The sequence below is a fragment of the Diuraphis noxia genome, unplaced genomic scaffold (genome assembly GCF_037042655.1).
Source record: "Diuraphis noxia isolate RWA-SAM2 unplaced genomic scaffold, SU_Dnox_SAM2 contig0004, whole genome shotgun sequence".
NCBI classification, from domain to species: Eukaryota; Metazoa; Arthropoda; class Insecta; order Hemiptera; family Aphididae; genus Diuraphis; species Diuraphis noxia.
Genome location: NW_028301714.1, coordinates 17,111,786 through 17,132,298, shown reverse-complemented (window position 1 = coordinate 17,132,298; position 20,513 = coordinate 17,111,786). Strand labels below are relative to the sequence as shown.

General features: G+C 28.7%; 3 protein-coding genes across 3 annotated transcripts in view; 1 reads left to right on the top strand and 2 right to left on the bottom strand.

The window, feature by feature from the left end:
• Positions 1-18,121, bottom strand: part of galene (potassium two pore domain channel subfamily K member galene) — a 67,431-nt gene extending 49,310 nt beyond the window's left edge. Inside the window, exons 1-2 of the mRNA XM_015523270.2 lie at positions 17,660-18,121; positions 5,404-5,650 (exon numbers count right to left, since the gene is read on the bottom strand). Of these exons, the coding sequence (XP_015378756.1) occupies positions 5,404-5,650; positions 17,660-17,839 (427 nt within the window). The 5' untranslated portion in view covers positions 17,840-18,121. The remainder of the gene's footprint in view (positions 1-5,403; positions 5,651-17,659) is intronic.
• LOC149055781 (uncharacterized) lies at positions 7,582-8,929 on the bottom strand. Its single transcript, XM_089227701.1, has one exon. The coding sequence runs from the start codon at positions 8,593-8,595 to the stop codon at positions 7,897-7,899; it is 699 nt and encodes a 232-aa protein (XP_089083827.1). The 5' UTR covers positions 8,596-8,929; the 3' UTR covers positions 7,582-7,896.
• LOC149055780 (uncharacterized) lies at positions 14,655-15,447 on the top strand. The gene has a single exon (XM_089225729.1). It carries the CDS (start codon positions 14,767-14,769, stop codon positions 15,445-15,447), a length of 681 nt encoding a protein of 226 aa, XP_089081855.1. The 5' UTR covers positions 14,655-14,766.
• Positions 18,122-20,513: the final 2,392 nt, after the last annotated feature.

Sequence of the window (20,513 nt, the reverse complement as noted above, 5' to 3'; positions counted from 1 at the left end):
ATAAATCATAATGTTCTTATTGTGTCTACTATAATAGTCTGTAATATTTATTTTCTGCTTGTGGAGCTAGTCATTTTTTCGACTATTTTATTCTCCTAAACTGTTGCTATTAAAAACTCATAAAAATAGTTTTTTAATTTATGGTTTTACTGCATTGTTTATGAAATTATAATATTTAAATAAAAATTTCAATTGTAATTAAGACGTCATAAATTAATTTTCTATACGAGATATTTTCATTAGTGAACTGAGTAAAAGAATAAACCCTTATATATATTTACTTAATAGTTAATATAAGGTAGCTAAGTAAGTACTTCAAGTACTTACAAAAATATATTTCAGGGTACCCGAATTTTTCTCCTGAATCTCATATAATAGATAAGCTTTCTAAGTATTATACTACCTACAGATTATGTACTTGGATAATCTTATTATACTTAGATAAATCGATTTTAGAGTAGTTGTGTAGGTACCTAATATTACATACTCGATTAGGTTTATTGATGACGAAAATTAAAATATATGTATATATTTTATAAATTTTAATGTACCAATATATGGTTGTTTTAATGACGCGTAGCTAAGTGAAAACATTATTCAAAACTGACAATTGTTCAATACTATTATTATAGGTATTATTAGAAAGATGCTTATAACTATTCATTATTGTAAAATTATCAATTGGTATACTTTTTAGTATAATTATACTTAACTTTGCAAGTGGGTACTTATGGAAAGGCTTTTAAATTTTGATTACTTGTAAGTTTAACTATTATTATTTACATATATTTTTAAAGTATTTTTGATTGATATTGCAAATATATAATCTACGAACAATGATTTATCAAGAATATGTCATGGTTTTCGTTTTATCCTATTGTTATATATAAAATACAATTATGCAAATAACTACAGCCGTATGCCGGCTATGTTTGAGTAAAAATAAACAAATATAAAATTATACATTATATCGGTGTATCTCAATGGATCAAAAATAAGCATCATTGTACTCGCTTTGTGAACTAATTCGACTAAATATCATCATTCATCACACTTAGTATATTTTAGAACATGGTTTGCATTTCACACTACTCTCTAAACTTTCCTAATACCTCTATAACAACAATCTCTCAAACTTTCGTCAAAATCAGTCGAGTATTCTTCGAGTCTATATTAGCTAAAACTTAAGAACTCTCATATTGTTGTATATTTGAATAACAAACAATATATCATATTCTTTTTTTATTTAAAAAGAATTCCATATTCGTTTGCATGGCTAATCACGCAATTTTTTTTAAATTGGATTATATGTATAACATACAGGATGATTAACCTAACATGCTCACTAAAAATTCTTGAAATTTTTTTATACCACTTAAGAACTGTTCTGTGGAGATGCAAACTTTTGTTTTTCAAATGAGAACCCCCTCTTTTTTTACTGTAAACTATTTAGCTGAAAATTTTTTGGAGAATCAAAATTCGAACGAGTAGTTTCTTAGTTATTAATATGTTTGTACTAAGGATAAAAGTCCTTAAAATCGTTTTACAAAAATATAAAATACTCATACTATTGGAACTAGTATTTATGATACTTAGGTCGTTATCATTTATCAGGCATCACTTAATTTTATCAGGGATATGAAATATATATGTTACGCCGAATTTATGAAATTGCCGATTTCATGAAATCTGCAACGCTGTTGCCGACAACGTGTAATCGGCAACTATGCCACCAAATTCACAAAATCGGCAAATTTTGATTGCTAATTTCATGAAATAGGCACACTTTTTTCTGCCGATTTCATGAATTCGGTAACACATTCCAAATATGAAATAGTGATACCTATATAAATAATCAAAATTTCACGCGTGTTCATTATTGGCATTACCAATAGCCATTATCTTTATTCCCTATGACGATAATACGATGCCATCATATAGGTAAGTACAAACATTTTATCTTAGTTTGTATTGCTTTGATAAAAGTATAAATATAATATGAATATATAACTAAACATATCAATATAATTTCATAACTTTCGACTTTTTTTTATTTTTTTTTTACGACTTTTTACACATAATTTATTATTACAATATGATTTTATTATATTTCCAGTGTTTATATACAATCATAAATATAACACATTAATTTATATTGAATTATGTGTTATCATTATTTTAAGAATGGTCTTGCCGATTTCACGCAACCGGCAGTATTATGCATTTAAAGTTGCCGATTTCACGTTGTCGGCAATAGCGATGCAGATTTCACGAAATCGGCAATTTCATAAATTCGGCGTAACATATACATTAAGAATGTAATCACTAAGATTGTGTTTGATGTTTGTAAATCTATTTTAACCCAGAATAACAATTTAGCTTTTAAAAAATTCGTTTTATATTAATAAATCATTATTATGTTTACAGAATACAATATGCGTATAAAAAAGGTTCAACTATACTAAAGTACCTGATGATACTTTAGAAAGCCATTCAAGTGAATATTTTTATTAAATTCTAGGGTGCTCAAACACATGTATGTTTTATTTTATAGTAGGGACTGTACACCAATTAATATGTAACAATATTAACCTAACAATATGACATCATACTAATCTTAACAGATATAGCTTTAAAATATTATTATTATACACACTAAGAGCAAATTTACTTTAATTTATTTATAAAACTGAATGCACTTAGCAATAGAAATAATAATTATGTTAGAGTATATTAAATTTTTAAATAAAGTTATATTACGATAACATTTATTGAATTAAATTTTCAGAATATTCTTTGCATCATTAAAAAATGTATTATTTTGTCTGAATTGTGTATATAAAATGCTAATATAAACATTCACTGAAAATTTTATGTATCTACGATCATTTTTTTTTTAAAATTACATCAAAATCAATGTAGAAATATGATTAAGTGTAAAAATTGCCTTTTTTCCTAAAATGTTTGTTGTTTTTTCTGGCGCTTTTGGAAACTACTGAACATTCTTAACTCCAGAATACATAAAGCAGATTAATTTTCCCAACGGAAAAGATACTGAAGTTGAAAGTCAAAACATTTTTTTGACTACTTATCATTATCATATACAAAAACACTAAAAATAAATTTAAAAAAATTTAAAAAATACATGCATCATTATAAAATCAATAATTCATCGTTCCGCTCAGAATCTAAAATTAAATGTCATAGACGGGTATAAAAAGATTGTTTTATAATTTACTTATAAAAATAACAATATTTATAACAATCTAAGTACCTACGAGTAAAATGTAAACAAGTAAAATAAATTAAATCAGAAACAAGTTTTTAAGAAGTTACTATATTTATGGCTTAAATTATAATCCATTTTAAGAGTTCACAAGATCAACAGCTGATGGTTATGTGATTTTTATTTTACTCTCAAAATGTTAAAAGTTTCCATAACTCATAAGTAACATTAAATAATTTAATTTATATTTTGATTTAACATTTTGACCTGCTTTCATTTATCACAATATTTTTTGTAACATAACAAAAAATATTCTAACTTGCCTTAGATATTCCGCTACTTTTTTTGTTTTTATTTATTTTTATTATAACGTATTCGTTACATAAATTATAAATTGTATTAATTTCTCATTCGAAAAAATATTATAAATAATGAAGATGATACCTTTATTGTTTATACTTTGTGTCACGTTTAATTGAATTAGGTGCCTACCTACAACCTACACACTACCTATAGTCACCATTTTATAATATATATATGTGTGTGTACAATATACCCTTATATAAGTACTGATAAAAAATAACTGCGTCTATGGTAATTATGATGTGAAGTCAAAAGTACAATAAAATATAGCCATATAGGAATATAATATATTATCACTGATTTTGCTACTTAAAATGGAAACTAATTCTAATTTAAGTACAAAACTGTGCAGGATATTTATTTTCATAACCTATGATAACAATTTAGGCTCGTCATAAATTAGTTTTGTGTTTGCTTAGTTAAAATAATACGAAAGACACAATATTATGTTAGCCATTCAAGTAATGTAAACTTTTCACGCATTTAACAGAAATTTAATTATCAATGAATGTATAGAAATATATCAAGAACAAATTAAATAAACTTGTTCAAACAATTATTTAGTTGGATAAATTTAAAAACTCATATTTTAGTTTTAACTGTATAATATCTCAAGTATGTAGTATGTAGAAAATTTATTCATATACAAATTTGTTCTTAAATACATTTTAAAAATAATAGGTACAGATGGACCCTTTTATAATGATATGCTCGCATATCATGTTTATAAGTTATTTAAACATTCAATAAAATAAATAACGGTCAAGTTGTCGCACGCAGATAACCGTTAAAACCCAATAAATTCTTTACTCAATGATGAAAGGAACGATTTGCATTGTCTGGTCACGTAGGAACTCATATGTAGCTGTGATAATGTGGCGCCACATGTGTGATCTATTTCATGTGTCACCGAAAACAAGAGATGGTCCAATGAAGGTCTCTGCCACCAACGATAACGGTAAATCTTTGGAAAAGTAGAGGCCTTTGATGGAGCCGCCTATGAATCTGGCTGGCTTAACCACGTCATCTCCTCTCATCAGTGCATGTGCACCTTTTACAAGAGCATGAGCACCAACCCATCATGAGTGCAAGAGCACCAGCCAAATCAACCAAATCGGATTCTGCAAGCGACAACTGACTTTTTCCATTATTAACGAAAATTTATCAGTGTTGTATTTATTCCGATTTGAATGTTTAAAACTTTTTTTAACCTTATTAAGTCATCTGCATAAGACAAATACAGCTGCGAATATGATAAAGTGCTTGAGCATTATAATAAATCTATATTAATTTTTATAGTTAATTTATAAATATTTTATTACTACCTGCATGTATTTGATTATATCCTCGAATTACGACCTCGAGAGCCCTCCGACGATCAGAAGGAAGGTAATAGCTCAAATTTAGATATTTTGTAATACCTATATCTGGTATCAGATTCTCCAGCTCTTATAATAGTAGAAAACGACACAGAACCCATAATTTTAACTCGCCCTAATTTATAAACACCATTTTAATATAACTATTGACAGGAGCCTTAGTTGTATGAATTAATTAATTAATGTTTTATAATTACATTTTTATTTTTATTTTTATTTTTATCTTTTTTTTTTTAGTTAGGTATTACACTTTTCTAGTTTCCCTAAAATTCTAATTTAAATTTAAATCATTAATCTACTTGTATACAAGCAGACGTATTAGTTTATAACTTAACAACTATATACCAGCCTAAATTTAAAAATAATTTTTAAACTGTAGGTAGGGTTAAAAATATAAATTAAATAATTTAAATAACTATATTCATGTGTACTCACCTATAGTTGTGATAACAATTATTGAATAAAATAAAGCCCCGGTGAAGGTCCATTGTTGTATTTTAGTGTCTTCTTCACCATCCCAACCTTTACGTTTAATTGCGTATATCAAATCATCTTCAAATTTTTGCAATCGGGCTGTTACGTTTGTAGTAAAATTATCTTGTTGGAGCACCAATGAATTTTTGGTGTATTTCCAAAGATCCGTAGTTACATTCATCCTCATGACACGAATACTATTCTTCACCTTTAAACATTATTTTAATGATATGAAAAAAACATAGTTATGTAACTCAATAATTCAATAATTTGAATGATGGAAGTTCCCGAAGTTTGAACAACATGAATTTGAAGTTACAAATAATCCATTTAGTATCTATAATATATATATCTACCATATACACGCATAACTGTATCTGCTGGTGATCTTCAGTAATAAAAATAACGTACCTTTGTAAATTAAACACTAGTATTAGTAGCACTGTAGTACATAATGCCTAGTATTGTGTATTGGATGTTGCAAGTAATTATGAATTATTATGGTATTTTTTTCGGTATCGAATGATAGAATTTAATGCGATAATGCAGTTATTTATAAGAGAACGCCATATTATTATTTATGTTATCACAAAAGCTTCTTATTATATTTTAATTTCAAAGCGAGTTATGAGTATTTTAAGATATACAAACAATATACAATCTTTAAAATACTCATAACTCACATTAAAATTTAATAAAAATTCTTTGTGGTAACCTAGATAATAATATTGCCTTTCATTTTTATAAAAAAATTAATTCATCACTATAAATTTTAAACTAACGGAGCTTAATTGGAACTGCTAAGCGTTAAATTTACTATGTTACGCGCTTGTAAGACGGAGATAACACATGTGGTTGTGAGGTTCTCTTAAAGCATGTATTTAGTTAAATTTACTCTATTAAGGTGCCATTAACAATATTTTTTTACAAAAATATATGGAGGTTTTTTAAGCAAATCATTTTTATGCTTAAATTATAAATTTAATAGCACAATTGTATGTAATTACTAATTACCAACTAAAATAGGTTAAGCAGTGCAAACAAGTCTATATCACATAATCATCAAGAGCTAAATCGGAAAAATGTATTCAATGTATCGATGACAATGAGTGGATAGTGGTAAGAATGTATTCCTACAAAGAATCTTAAACATTAAAATCATTAAAATTTATAATATGACGGTTATAGGTGGCATGATGTGAGGTAAGAACCTTGACTAGCCTCGGGTCTTAAGTTATAATCCTCGATAAATGAACGATGCGTTTCACTGGACCGGAAATTATAAAGCTAGCAAATAACATACGTACCAAAAACATAAGCTCCACTGGAAATTTGTCATACTACACACCCCTAACGCGATGGGCGATGCTAAAACTGTTTGATTAAAAATTGAACGGAGTATTAGAGAAAATAATAAAACCTGAGGTCAGCGTATTGCGATTCAAAGATCCTTTATTATGCCTCAAAATTCTACGACCATTATTATTTATTACACATTTTGTTGTAGTAGCACACTAATAATTACCTTTGTTATGTATAAATATAAATTTGTATGACTTTGATAAACTTGTTGCGTATCTTAAATTCTAGAAAAAAATTGGATTTGCTTTCATAGAAATTTGATATTATATCATTGTATACGAAAAACGATTATGAGCGTAGGGTGAACAGACCAGTTATTGAACAGTTAAGGATTTGTTTGCAATAAAAATGCATTCATAATTAGGTTTTTAGCATCACATTTACACATTTTAGATTTTAAGATTGGTACAACTGTTTATTATAAAGCTAACATTGATAAAACCATATAAGATCAATTTACTATTAAGCATATTAGTTTAATTGAAAAAATAAGTGAAATCCTAGTGATTGAACATACTATACTAGTCTATGAACACTTCAAACCCAGTGTATGAACACCATATTATTACTCTGTGGAACACCTACAAATATTTTATTAAATAATTTGTATTTAATAAATACTTATATATAATTCATATATATAATTAATAATATAATTCATGAATAAAATGTAGTTCCTTTATTAAAAAATAACACATAATTTAAAAACATTTATACCTAATTACAAACATAGTAACAGGATTATAATAACAATTTTAAAACAAACATAACTTATGATTCAAGTAAATGTATTAGTGACAACCAACTTGGTAACTATTAAAATAAATATCTGTGTAGGTAGGAAAGTAACAATGTTACAACTATATATAACAGTTGTATATTAAGTATTTAAAAATTAACAATTGTAAGTAAAGTAAAACAATTTTAAACAAACATAACTTATGACTTAAATAAATGTATTAGTGAAAATCAACTTGGTAACTATTAAAATAAATATCTGTGTAGGTAGGAATGTAACAATGTTACAACTATATATAACAGTTGTATATTAAGCATTTAAAAATTAACAATTGTAAGTAAAAAAAAAAAAACTTAACGGCAGTATTCACAAATATAAGCAACTGTATTTTCAGAACCAGCACAGAGTTCATGGGCCCATTCAGCACATCCACAACATCTGATCCATGGCTCACCACTTTTTGACAAAGTGTAAGGTTCCTTACAGTACAAACATGTGGCATCATCTTCAGACCCCATAATTATATTCAATCCTGGTTTAATTTTTTTTGCACTATTTGATTTTTTTGGTTCCTGTTTTTTTGTGGTTTTTTTGACATCTTTAAGACCTTTTTCTTTTTTTATTTCCTCTCTACGTTTTCGTTTTTGTGTTAATTCTTCTTCTTTTTTAAGTTTTTCTTGTTCTTTACTGGCATGATATTCCCTCCACTTAATTGCTGTAACAGCAAATGGTAATTTTACATGACTTCTATTTTGTTTCTTTTTTGTGTCAGGCTTTGGCCAAAACAAATGTTTGCTCCATGATTCTTCAATTGTTGCAGGACTTAAATTAGATTTATTTACACTTACTGCTTTTTGAATGGTTTCATTTGGACACTTATCAACTATATTAACTTCTATAACTCCCTCACTTATTACATTATCAGTCTTTTTAACACTACAATCTATTATATTTTTAGGTTCTATTTCAATATCACATAATACAGTTTCATTCATATTATTTTCAGTCTCATCAGTTTCAAACATATCAGTCTCATTCACAGTTTCAAACATATTTATAAACCATAATTATAAATTTGACTATCATTGGTAATATTTTAATATACTCTATTTAATGCTGTATAATATTTTTGTAAGTCCACACTTAAATATTGACAATATATTTTGTAGAATATATTAATATATATTATATATATTATTATTAGGTAGGTATCGAGGTAACTAATGCAATAAAAAATGTGTACTATAATTTTTTTTAATATTAATATACCTGTTCAATCACTGGATTAAATTATATTTAAGCAATACCAATAATTGAACATGTGTTCAATTACTAGGTTTTGTTAAATTTTAGTAACTAGTAATTGAACACATACATAACTAGTCAAGATAAGGACTTTTTTTAAATTTTTAAGCTAGAAAATGATACAAATTTAGGTATTTAACATATCCAAACAAATAATAACCATATACAATGAATATTCTATTAGTTATTCAGTTCCCACAGAAAGTAATTTAGAGTACTTACTTAAACAAATTTGGCCCTAACACACGCAATTTTGATTACAGTGATTTTGTATATTTATAATTTTTTTGTTATCACATCTTAACTATTAAATCTTGGTTATACAGTATGACCACTATGTCTAATATTGAAAACAAAAATTATTTATTAAATAAGATATCTAGTTTTCTTAATTTTAAAGCATTTGTTGACGTTGTTCAATTACTGGAGGGTGTTCAATAACTGGTCTGTTCACCCTAGATGGTTTCTTACTAGAATAACCATATCTAGTACTAACCTAACCATATATGATAGAATTTCTAGGTTTTTTTTTTTTTTTTGATAAAGATAGACAAACTTATAAGGAATCTTGAATTAAATTTTCAAATCTTAGATTTAAAAAGAATTTTTTTTATGAATTTCTAGCTTAAAATAATTTGCAAATTTTTGTGATTTTTACGTATTTTTTCAAAATTCGAACTTTCAGTGCTTATAAAAAAAATTGTGACAATGAATTTATTTTATTTTTCAACTTCTATTGTAACAATATGTTAGGAACCTTGAATTAAATTTTCAAGCTTTTCAACCTAACAAATAAATTTTTATCGATATTAATTTTAAAAAAACTAATAATTATCAAAAATTGCATATGCCTATAAATAGTTCAACTTAAGTTGAAATTTTTTGAAAATCTTTCTGATCGAACGAGGTACTGAAGTCGAAAATCGAAGCACTTTTATTGTCCCAAAACATGATCACAGACACAAAAAATACACATCATTGTAAAATCAATACGTTCCTCGTTCCGCTTAAAATCTAAAATGAGTGCTTTAATAATGAATGATGAATGTATGAAAAATATTATTTATACTATGGCCAAAAACGTTTTATATAAAGGAAGTGGGTCCAAAGGAAAGTAATTATAATACTCGTATTATTGATCAGAACGGTACTAACTTTTATTTATGTTTCAATAATATTTTCTGTACTATTTTAAAAGTTTATGATACACCAATTTAACATAGAAAAACATGAATACCTGTTTTTATTTTTATACATTTTTAAGTGATGTAGGTAACATGTTTTTTTTTATACCTAATAAACTTATTTATGTATCATATAATGTTGGTGTATATTACCCTCCTTTTAAATTTTATCTGATTCTATATAAGGGCTCAACATCCGCACAACATGAACATTTATTTTTAATAATATAGATAGTATTTATTTTGAATGTATTTGATGTTTATTTAACAATGATTGTATTACAATATAAAAGTATCTATTCTCCAAACGGAGATAAAAGCGATTCAAAAATATGATACTAGCACAACCCATTATTTTAAAAAAGGCTGGTAAGTCGTGGATGTCACTCTGCTGTACAGTAGGTTACAAGTGGGTTACTGGAATGGATGGAATTAAATTTTAATCTAATGATATTATATCATTGTATACGAAAAACGATTCTGAGCGACGACGGTTTATCTGTCTAGAATATATTATAGATTATTAAAAATTTTCAAATCTTAGATTTAAAAAAGAAATTTTTTTATGAATTTCTAGCTTAAAATAATTTGCAGATTTTCGTGATTTTTATGTATTTTGTCAAAATTCAAACTTTGAATACTTTTTGATCCCCTAAAGTACCAACTAGATTCACTTTCTGATCGAACGAGATACTGAAGTAAAAAATCGAAGCATTTTTACTGCCCCACAACGTGATGACACACAAAAAAAATAAAAATAAAAACACACATCAAGGTAAAATCAATACATTCATCGCTCTGGTCAGAATCTAAAAGTAAATTACATCATATATTTACATACGATTAACACTAATTTTATAATATATTAATATGGATTACTATAGAAAAGCCCGAAAAACCTTTTAAACTAAAAATTAAGAAAAACAAATTTATAAAATATCTTTATCCTTTAAATAATATTATAAATTATTTAAATGTATAATATTAAGCTGCACTATATATACAAATATGCATTTAAAATAACAAAATTACCGAAAATTGTTAAACAATGTAAAATATGTTTCACCGTTGAAGTAGCTGTTTCATAAAAACAATTTATATTCTTAGAAAGCATTATCGAAGATCACCCAAAAAAATATACACTTTGCATTGAAATCCGAGCTTTAGTTATAACTTATATTGTTATATGATAAAATGGTATTAAATATTACTTTTTTTTCTAGACCAATTTCATTTAGTACTTAGTAAAATAAAATATACCAAATTGTTACCATATCTTGTCTGTAAATACATAGCGACAATAATGGGTATAGCATAAAAAGTTTGTTTAACAAAGAGCAGCTATTTAATTTCATAATCTTCATTGGAATGAATACCACATTGAAACTTTTTGTACTTTTAACTTTTTTCACATTTACATCAAACTAATAAAATAATAAAACCGCAATTCCAACCACTGAACTTCACCTTTAAAACTATATTATTGAAGTGTTAAATGAAAGTTTATACTTTAAATATTTAAATATTTATACATACATACGTATAAGTATCCGATAATAATATTAATAAATTGCATTCATTTTTTTATTAAACATAAACAATTAGGAAAAAAATGTGAGAAAACTAAAATAGGTACCTATATAATTTTCTTTTTTAGTATTTTACTTTAAAAAGACTTATCTTCGTGTTTGATAAACAAATTATATAAAAACTATGGATAAGTAGCTAGGTAGGCAATTAAAGGGTTAGAATTGAATGATTTATGTATCATAATTCATTATAGTTACCTTTATTTTACTAATAATTATAGGTAACAATATTAGTTAAAATATTACAGCCAAATTAATGAATACAAAAGTTATAACTGGCATAAGTAATGACCATTTCGAACCTTAAAAGTTTGTTAAAGCTTATATATATATATATATCAGCTTAGGTATTATACTTAAATTGTATAAAATGTAAGACATCGAATTGTTGAATATATTTGAGGTGTTACTATTACAATATTCGTCCATTGCGCCGATCTTCATAGGCTAGCTGATAATAATTTATTAAATATATTACTGATAATAAATCTATGTGTGAAAAGCGCATTGAACTAAAACTACCCGATACACTATACGAGATGCTATCACCCACTGCTACCAAAAAACTCCTCAATTTCGTCAACTCAACAGAACTGTGTCAACTGATTTGAATATTCTAACTTAGATTAAAATGTAAATCTTTAAATATAGGTAATAAGTAGAAATTAAGCAAGTATGTAAGTAATTAATGTAAATTTAATATGTACCGCCAGCTAATAACCATGTAATTGATGCCAATAAACAATTAATAAAAAATAAATAAATAAATCTATGACAATATTAGTTGCCCTACATTTATTTTACTTTAAATAGTTTATTTACTTATTATATACATATATATATATATATATATATATATTATTCTACGAAAAATACTAATAACTAATTACAAATAAGCTAATTAACATTAATTATTTGTTTTTAATTGTTCATACTATTTAATAATTGATCAACAAATTTAGGTTGGTAAATGTTTACCTTAAACTTTTTAAATGAATGATAGAATGTTTTAATCAATATTTTTTACAAAAATGGAACAAAATGTAGATATTTGGTTTTTAAATTTCAATAACAGAGAATAATATTTCAGTTATTCTTAAAAACGAAATCCTAAATCATAAAAATGTTACCCCTTGAATAATAATAATAATATGGCTCTTAACTAAATAATGTAAAAATCCCATTCGAATAATACATTGAATTTTATGTATGTAACATTGTAACAATAATGAAGTTACCATTCAAAAACCCACTACTCCAGAAATAGACATTTTTTGGTACATACTATAATAATCTTGGAGATATAATCAAAATAGTTTTGAATAGATTTAAAAAAAAATACACACTACACCATTACTATTGTGTGGTAAGCTTTTAGTAGTTCTAAAGAAATTCGAAGATGTACATAAGTACATCATTTTTATACACATATAATTGTGATTCAGTATTGTCTAGTTATGTTAACTTCTACTATTTAATTTTACATCTCTATAAATAATGCTTTAACACAATATTTTTAATTCTTAATTTTTTTTTTCTTATAAGAAATTTACTATATGTTCTTAGCTGGAACAATAAGCAAATGTGCACAGAGTGCAGACTGATTCCTTATGAATCTTTTGAGGGAAGAAGCCACCCATTAATGACACTACCTATTTTGAGTTTTTATTTTATTGGTTTATTAGGTTCAGCTATTTTAGATTTGAGATAAAAGGTTCGTGACACCATCTTCGCTTAAGCCGTCTAATGACCTGGAATGTACAAGGTAGATAATTTTTTTTTTTAAGTGGATTAGAATAGAGAGGTAGTTTGGTGTGTAATTTTTTGTAGTAGAATTTCGCTTCATAAAGTACTGTTACTATTTTCAGGTCATTGTGGAGTGTTAGACTAGAAACAAAGGGATGGGCATTTGCTATTTTTCTTAACAGAAATGTTTTGAAAAGTTTGAATTTTTTGTATTTTTTATTTTTTGCACTACCCCAAATCTGGAGCCCGTAGGTTTAAATAGGTTTTAGAAAGGTTTTATACATTATCGATTTAATGTTTAGGTTAGCGTGTGTATTTCTCAGTAACAGTGAGCTTATAGTGTGTGTAAGCGATCGTTTAATTGTAACCTTTTTGATTTTATGTGTTGGGCCCATTTTAAGCGACGGTCTAATAGAATTCCTATAGGTATATTACTGTTTGGGAAGAAGGAATTAGGATTTCATAAAGATTAAAGTTTGAACATGGAGCCTTTTTTAGAGACTTAGAGTGAATGTATTGTGAACGGATTTATTTTGATTGACTTTGAATCTCCAGTTAGTAAGTAGTATACCATGTTTCCATAAGATGTAGGTAATTTTGTAAATTTCTAGAAGGTAACAGAAAGTCTGCATTAATAGAAATTACTAAAACTAACCTAACCTGCGATTAGCGTGTAATGTGTCTTAAGTTGATCTGATGCGTACATTTTGTAATAGTATCGGAGAAAGTATATTCACCTTGACGAACGCCTGCTTTTATAGGGGCTATGCTTGAGACTGCAAAGGAGCCATAACATACTTGGAAGTTGCGGTCAGTTAAATATCATTTATTGAGTAGGTAGTAGAAAGGGTGTAAACATTTTTTGAGTTCCAATAGTAGGTAATTCATGACACAATAGAAATATTTAATAGGCATCATGTCCAAAATGAATCATTGCATTAGGTATCAAGAATACAGGCTAATATTTTGACAGTTAACATTTATTATATTAAAAGGTACCCATGTATTAATATTTTGAAATTCGTTCTGTGGTGATTATGATTATTATTATTATTTGTCTACGTTGTCCGCGTTGTCGCCGTGGTCGGCATGCATCGACACACCGATTCCAGCCGACCATTAAGATAACGAATTATGTATTATTACTCTTTTTTTTTTTTTGCTCTAAAACTAAAAGTTGTCGTACTTGTTTTGCGCACAACGCACTCTCGCTCGTCGCGTTTCGGTGTGCGTTGTTACTGTTACTGTAAGTTAGTTATGACTTATTATAATAAAATGTGATTATTCTCTCGGCATTACCGTCCTATTATTTCTTTTTATTATTTTATTTATATTTTAATGTATGCGCCCTACAGTTTTCAGAAGTGGGATACGTATAAAATGAGTGAATGTTGAACTAATGCCGATGTTAACACGGAATGCGAGTAAACGTTGTGCAATTGTTAATGAATGTATCAGAATGAACGAAATGAATAAAGAAAATAAATCGAACGAATCGAATAAACTGAATGCACCGAAAGTTATTAATTTAATGGAAGAAAACGATCAAACGGAAAAAATGAACGAAAACAACGGATCAAAGACATCGTCGACAGCAACGCCAGACCCGCCCGTGAGTTCGGTGGATACGAACACGTTGGTCGAGACACTCGTAAAACAAAACAGTATGTTAATGGAATTATTGAAACTTCAACAAAACAGTAATAAACCATCGAATGAAATAACTATTGCGCCAGACCTGAACAAGTCAATTCCAATATTCAATGGTTTGGGTACGGGTTCGCAAGCCCTCGATTGGATACGGACTGTAAATGGCGTTGCAAATTTACACCGTTGGCCGGATAATTTCAAACTCCAATCTGTGCGGGCCAATTTAGAAGGTGCGGCTCGACACTGGTTTGCGTCACGGGAGATCGAACATTGGGCAGATTTTGAAAGACAGTTTCATAAAACTTTTGTTGGCGTGGTCATGATGGGTGACCGTTGGAAGGAGATGTCGCGGCGCGTCCAGGGACGTACCGAGAATGTACGCGAGTATTACCACGAAAAGGTATTCTTATGTCGACAAATTGGTATTTAAATAATAATTATTATTATTATTATTTGTCTACGTTGTCCGCGTTGTCGCCGTGGTCGGCATGCATCGACACACCGATTCCAGCCGACCATTAAGATAACGAATTATGTATTATTACTCTTTTTTTTTTTTTTTAATCGTCAGTCTGCAAGGGTGCAAGCCGGGCGCACAGACCCGACGCTCGACTCTTGCGCGCTGCTGTGCTGCACGGGTGCATGTCCTGTGGGTCGTGTGGTCTCTAAGTTATGGTACAGAGGCACCGACTGAGTGATCTTGCTCGATAGTGTTGACTGCATTGATTCTACCCTGACTTGTTGCACACCCGTGGCTCGCAATACTGCATCAAACTTTGTGAACATTTCCTTTTGCGCTTTCACCATGTTTTCCATCAATTGTATCATCTTATCCAGACTGGTGACCACAGTTTGCTGGTAGTCGGTGTATATCGGGCCTTCGACCTCTTCATCTCGTTCCCATGAGCACCCGGCCCCTTCGTTGACAGCGCGCGGCACGTCCTTGTCAGTGACGTGTCTCTTCTCTCTGCGAGGGGGGGATGTGGAGGGTTGTCTTCTTCGTTTGTGGTCTGCTGTGCTTCTTTTTACCGTCTCCACTTTTGGGGGACACTGCATGCCCGACATTTCGATCAAATCAGCCAGGTCCTCTTCGTCGCTATCACGTATGTCGTCTGTCTCTAGGCAAATGTAATCTGACGCTCTCGAATCTGATCGCTCACTGCGAGGGGGAGGGGTGAGTCAGCTTCCTCGAGCACCCTAGCAGTAACACGCTCTTGCCTGGCTTTGTCTCTTTTTGCCCTTTCCTTCATTCTCTCCTTTTGCCTCTTTTCCTCCTCTTCTCTTTCTCTTTCCTTCTCCAGTCGGGTCTGCCTCTTCTGCGCTTGCCTTTTCTCTGCTTCTGCCTTTGATGGTTTTCGAAGGGCCATCGCGTTGCACTCTGGTCAATTTTATTATAATAAAATGTGATTATTCTCTCGGCATTACCGTCCTATTATTTCTTTTTATTATTTTATTTATATTTTAATGTATGCGCCCTACAGTTCAAAATAATTTGAGTTTTTCAAGATTTATAGATTTTTCTTTTGTAAGTTTTGTGCAGTGGACAATTAACTGCCACATACGACGTACCTACCGGTCCACTCAGCACATCAAACTATATAAATACTTATAAATTTATAACAACTCGTATGTAATTCACTTTTTAATTTTTATGCATCGAAATTCTCGGAAATAAATACTGCTCCAGAATACGAAATTAAAAACATATGTTTTCATTGCAAATTGTAAAAATCTTTAAAAACATAATAACGATATCAATAAATCAATAAAATTTTTTTATTTTTAAATGACTTCAAATTGAATAAACAAATAATTTCAAAAACATAAACACTATTCCAGATAATGAGTGTTTAGGTACAGTTAAAACAATCGTCAATGTATCGCATCTAAATAAGTATATAATCGTATAATAACAAAGCTGATACTATTTGTCCATCTTAGATATTAAGTAAGTCAAACGAATGAAGAGATTTACACTCAATAAATTATTAATATATAAAACTCTTAATATAAACAAAATACTATATAATATTATAGAAATAAAGTACATATAAATTAATTACCCATATATTATTAAAATAATATACTTATACGATGAACATACCTACCTAAAAATAAATATACTTAATTTGTATCATCGTCCTTATATTGTTAGCTATAATGTTTACACACACATTCTATACAGTAATTTATTTTTAAGCTGAACAATACTTGTATTTTGTATAACTACTTCAATAACATTTTGTCTTTTCATATATAGGTTAGGTTATAAGGTATATAGGTACCTTATAAGTACCTTATATTATTATTGTATCAGCGAAATATACGAGAAAACAAAGTTCTTGTTAAAATTCAAGTACAAATTATATATGTATATACATAATATATTCAATATTATATATTTGTATATAATATATACCTATATATAATATTCATTATCATTATACTCTTTAAAAGAACCCTGACACATTATAATATTGTAATAGTATCTAAACTAATTAACAACATATATAACTGCTAATTGTTGATACGTCATTATAGTTTTAAGCTCATAATAATTATAATTTACACGAATCACTTAAGTCTTAAAAACGTTTAGGTTGTACCTACGATATTATTATCATTATTTTTATTTGACTTACTTCAATTTCGTTCGCTGATTCCAGACGTTCGAAAGCAAAGGCTCCGAGCAAACAATACAGTACGACCATGGTGACAAGTAGCACGTGCAGGAATAAGCACGTGAATATCTTCCATGCATAGTATACGAGTGTGGTGCATCGGTTCGGCGTGTCATCGTCAAAATCAACATCCATCAACATGTTCGCGAGATCAACGTGTGCGATTCCCGTTAACTAAAAACCGAAAGCCTTAAGTCACCTACGTGACGAATCGTTTCTACATAATAATATTTATAAAATAATATTGATGTATAATTGAAATCGGTGTGGGCTCAAACGTGACGTGTTAATATTATGATTTCTTGCGGTACGCCGAGATTTTCGTGACGGGAGCTGTTATAATAATATGATAATATTTATAGTGGTTATAGAGAGTGCGTGTGTGGCTATAGCGAAATGGACGGTCGTCGTCGATCCAGAAATAAAATGGTCCATCTGTCTGGGTGCCTAAACAAATGGTGTTCCCACCGTCCGATACTGCTTGCCAAAATTGTGTATTTAAATTTAGAATCATTCCCCTACTGTGCAGCAATAAGATTTGTTTTTCCCACACAGTTTAGACGAAAATGTTATTATTTCCCTTCTTTGACCGCAGTAAGACACTATGATAATGCGCTGCGTATTTCTGTTTACCACCATCATACACGTAGTTCACGTATCAACACAACAACGAATGCATATAGTTTTATACTTTTATGGTATAACATTGTATTATTATATTATACTATGCAGCATACGCCTCGTTCGATATTCCATAGTGTTGGACAAGAGGAGAAGCTTTTCGACTTAACTTAATACTTTCGTGGGTTCGTTTGCAAAACTTACAATACATTTTATGCGTGTCCTTCGAAGGCCGGACAGAGTGACCCACTCACAAATCCGACTCAATGACTTTTTTCTCAGCTCTATATATATTTTGACGTCCGATGCTGTAATAGAGCTCATTGAAAAATGGCGATATTTATTTTTCAAATAGCTTCCACTGTCCTGCATTTCACTGACCAAAACACATCATAACAAATACACTGGTGTAGCATTATTTCTACACTATTCCCAGAATGTTGTGAATAATTTAATAATAAAAACAAAAAATATATCATCAGGTAATTTTGAACACTTTTTACACTTTTTTTCATCGTTTGATTTAAATTAATATCTATAATATGTGATCATAGGTATTTATATTTATATCGAGGTATTTGATCTAAAATTTTAATATTATTACATGGAATTCGCTTATTAGTTGAATCACTCATTGTTTTGGTCACAAATAAATAGATATTATGTAGACTGGTGAATAAAAATACACTTTTAACACCTATACGTATTTAAAAATTTTAAATGTATATAAGTTTAAAAAATATCAAAATACATTCATTAAAAAAATGTAAAACCTACTTAAACATTACCTAATAAATAATAATAATGCTGTTAATTAAGTTTATACAATCAGTCGTATACCTTATACTCAGTACTCATTTACTTTTACAGTACATTCTATTTATCCATAATATAGGGCAACATTATACTTTTTGATGTATAAAAACTTGTAACACAAAAACAAACACGATAATAAGTACAACAATTTTATTACATAACATACAGAATATAATATATACATATATTCCTATTCTTATTGGGTAAGTATGATATGCTAAACATGGGTACAACTTGGTGGGGGCGAAAGGAGGCAACTGCTCCACGACCATAAATTGGTGGGGGTATTGCCCCAACCAACTGAACTATACAATTATTACAATTAGTTGATTGCAGGCTGTTTTGAGGCAGTGAGGCGCATAGCACACTCGAACCTATAATATTATGTTAATTTTCTAATTGTTAAACATAATATACAACTGAGTGTAATAGTATACCTATATAGTGAGATTCACAAAAATTGTTTTTGCTCCCACTTGAAGAGTCCAAGTTACGCCTATGATTCTAAATAACAAATATAAGTTCAAACATATTTATTGCACACATTATAATATTATATTTTTAGACATAATAATGTTCGATGAAAGAAAAGCGAAAGCGATTCGCCACGCATATTCATCTACCAACCAGCTAATATACCACAAAAAAGAGAACAAAAGATTAACCTACGTAGCTACCACGGTTGTCTACGGACTACGATCATCTAGTATTTAACCGTACAAGTAGCACTTAGCTAGGTACTTAGTTTAATGAACTAAATCAGTTCTTATTTTAAATATTGACTATGGCTGAAAATACTTTAACTAGTTTGCAATATTATTTCATTCATTTCGATAAAAACGTGTATCAGCTAAATAATATTTTACTAGACATATCGGAACTTTTAATAATTTACTTTTACTTCTACAGTTTTAAATTGACTATATACCAAGTAAAATTAATACCTAGCTATAATTTATTATATTTATTATATTGGTAGTTTATGCTATATGGATAATTGCAATTACAACTATTTATGTATAGCCGCATAGGTAGGTACCAAACATACCAAACAATCAAAATAATAATAAATAACGATGCTGCTGATGATGTATGTTGGGTAAGTTGTAGTTACCTATTCAGCGATATCTATTTCATAATATTATTCAATATCTAATAGGTATACGATTGTAGCCTGTAGAAAGATTTAAAAGTTATGAATTATAGAGTAGGGCGTTATCGCGCTGATTTTGCCGTTTTAGTGCTAAACATATTGGGTAATTGATAATTAATAATAATCTACGTAAAATAGATCAGGTAGACATATTATAGATTATTGTGTAGTGCTGTAGTATAAACATCCATAGTCGCAAATAGTGTTTGAAATTTTTGGGGACTG

Excerpts from the sequence above, each read along its gene's own strand:
- LOC149055780 (XM_089225729.1), top strand. The coding sequence starts at position 14,767 with ATGCCGATGTTAACACGGAATGCGAGTAAACGTTGTGCAATTGTTAAT.
- LOC149055781 (XM_089227701.1), bottom strand. The coding sequence starts at position 8,595 with ATGTTTGAAACTGTGAATGAGACTGATATGTTTGAAACTGATGAGACT.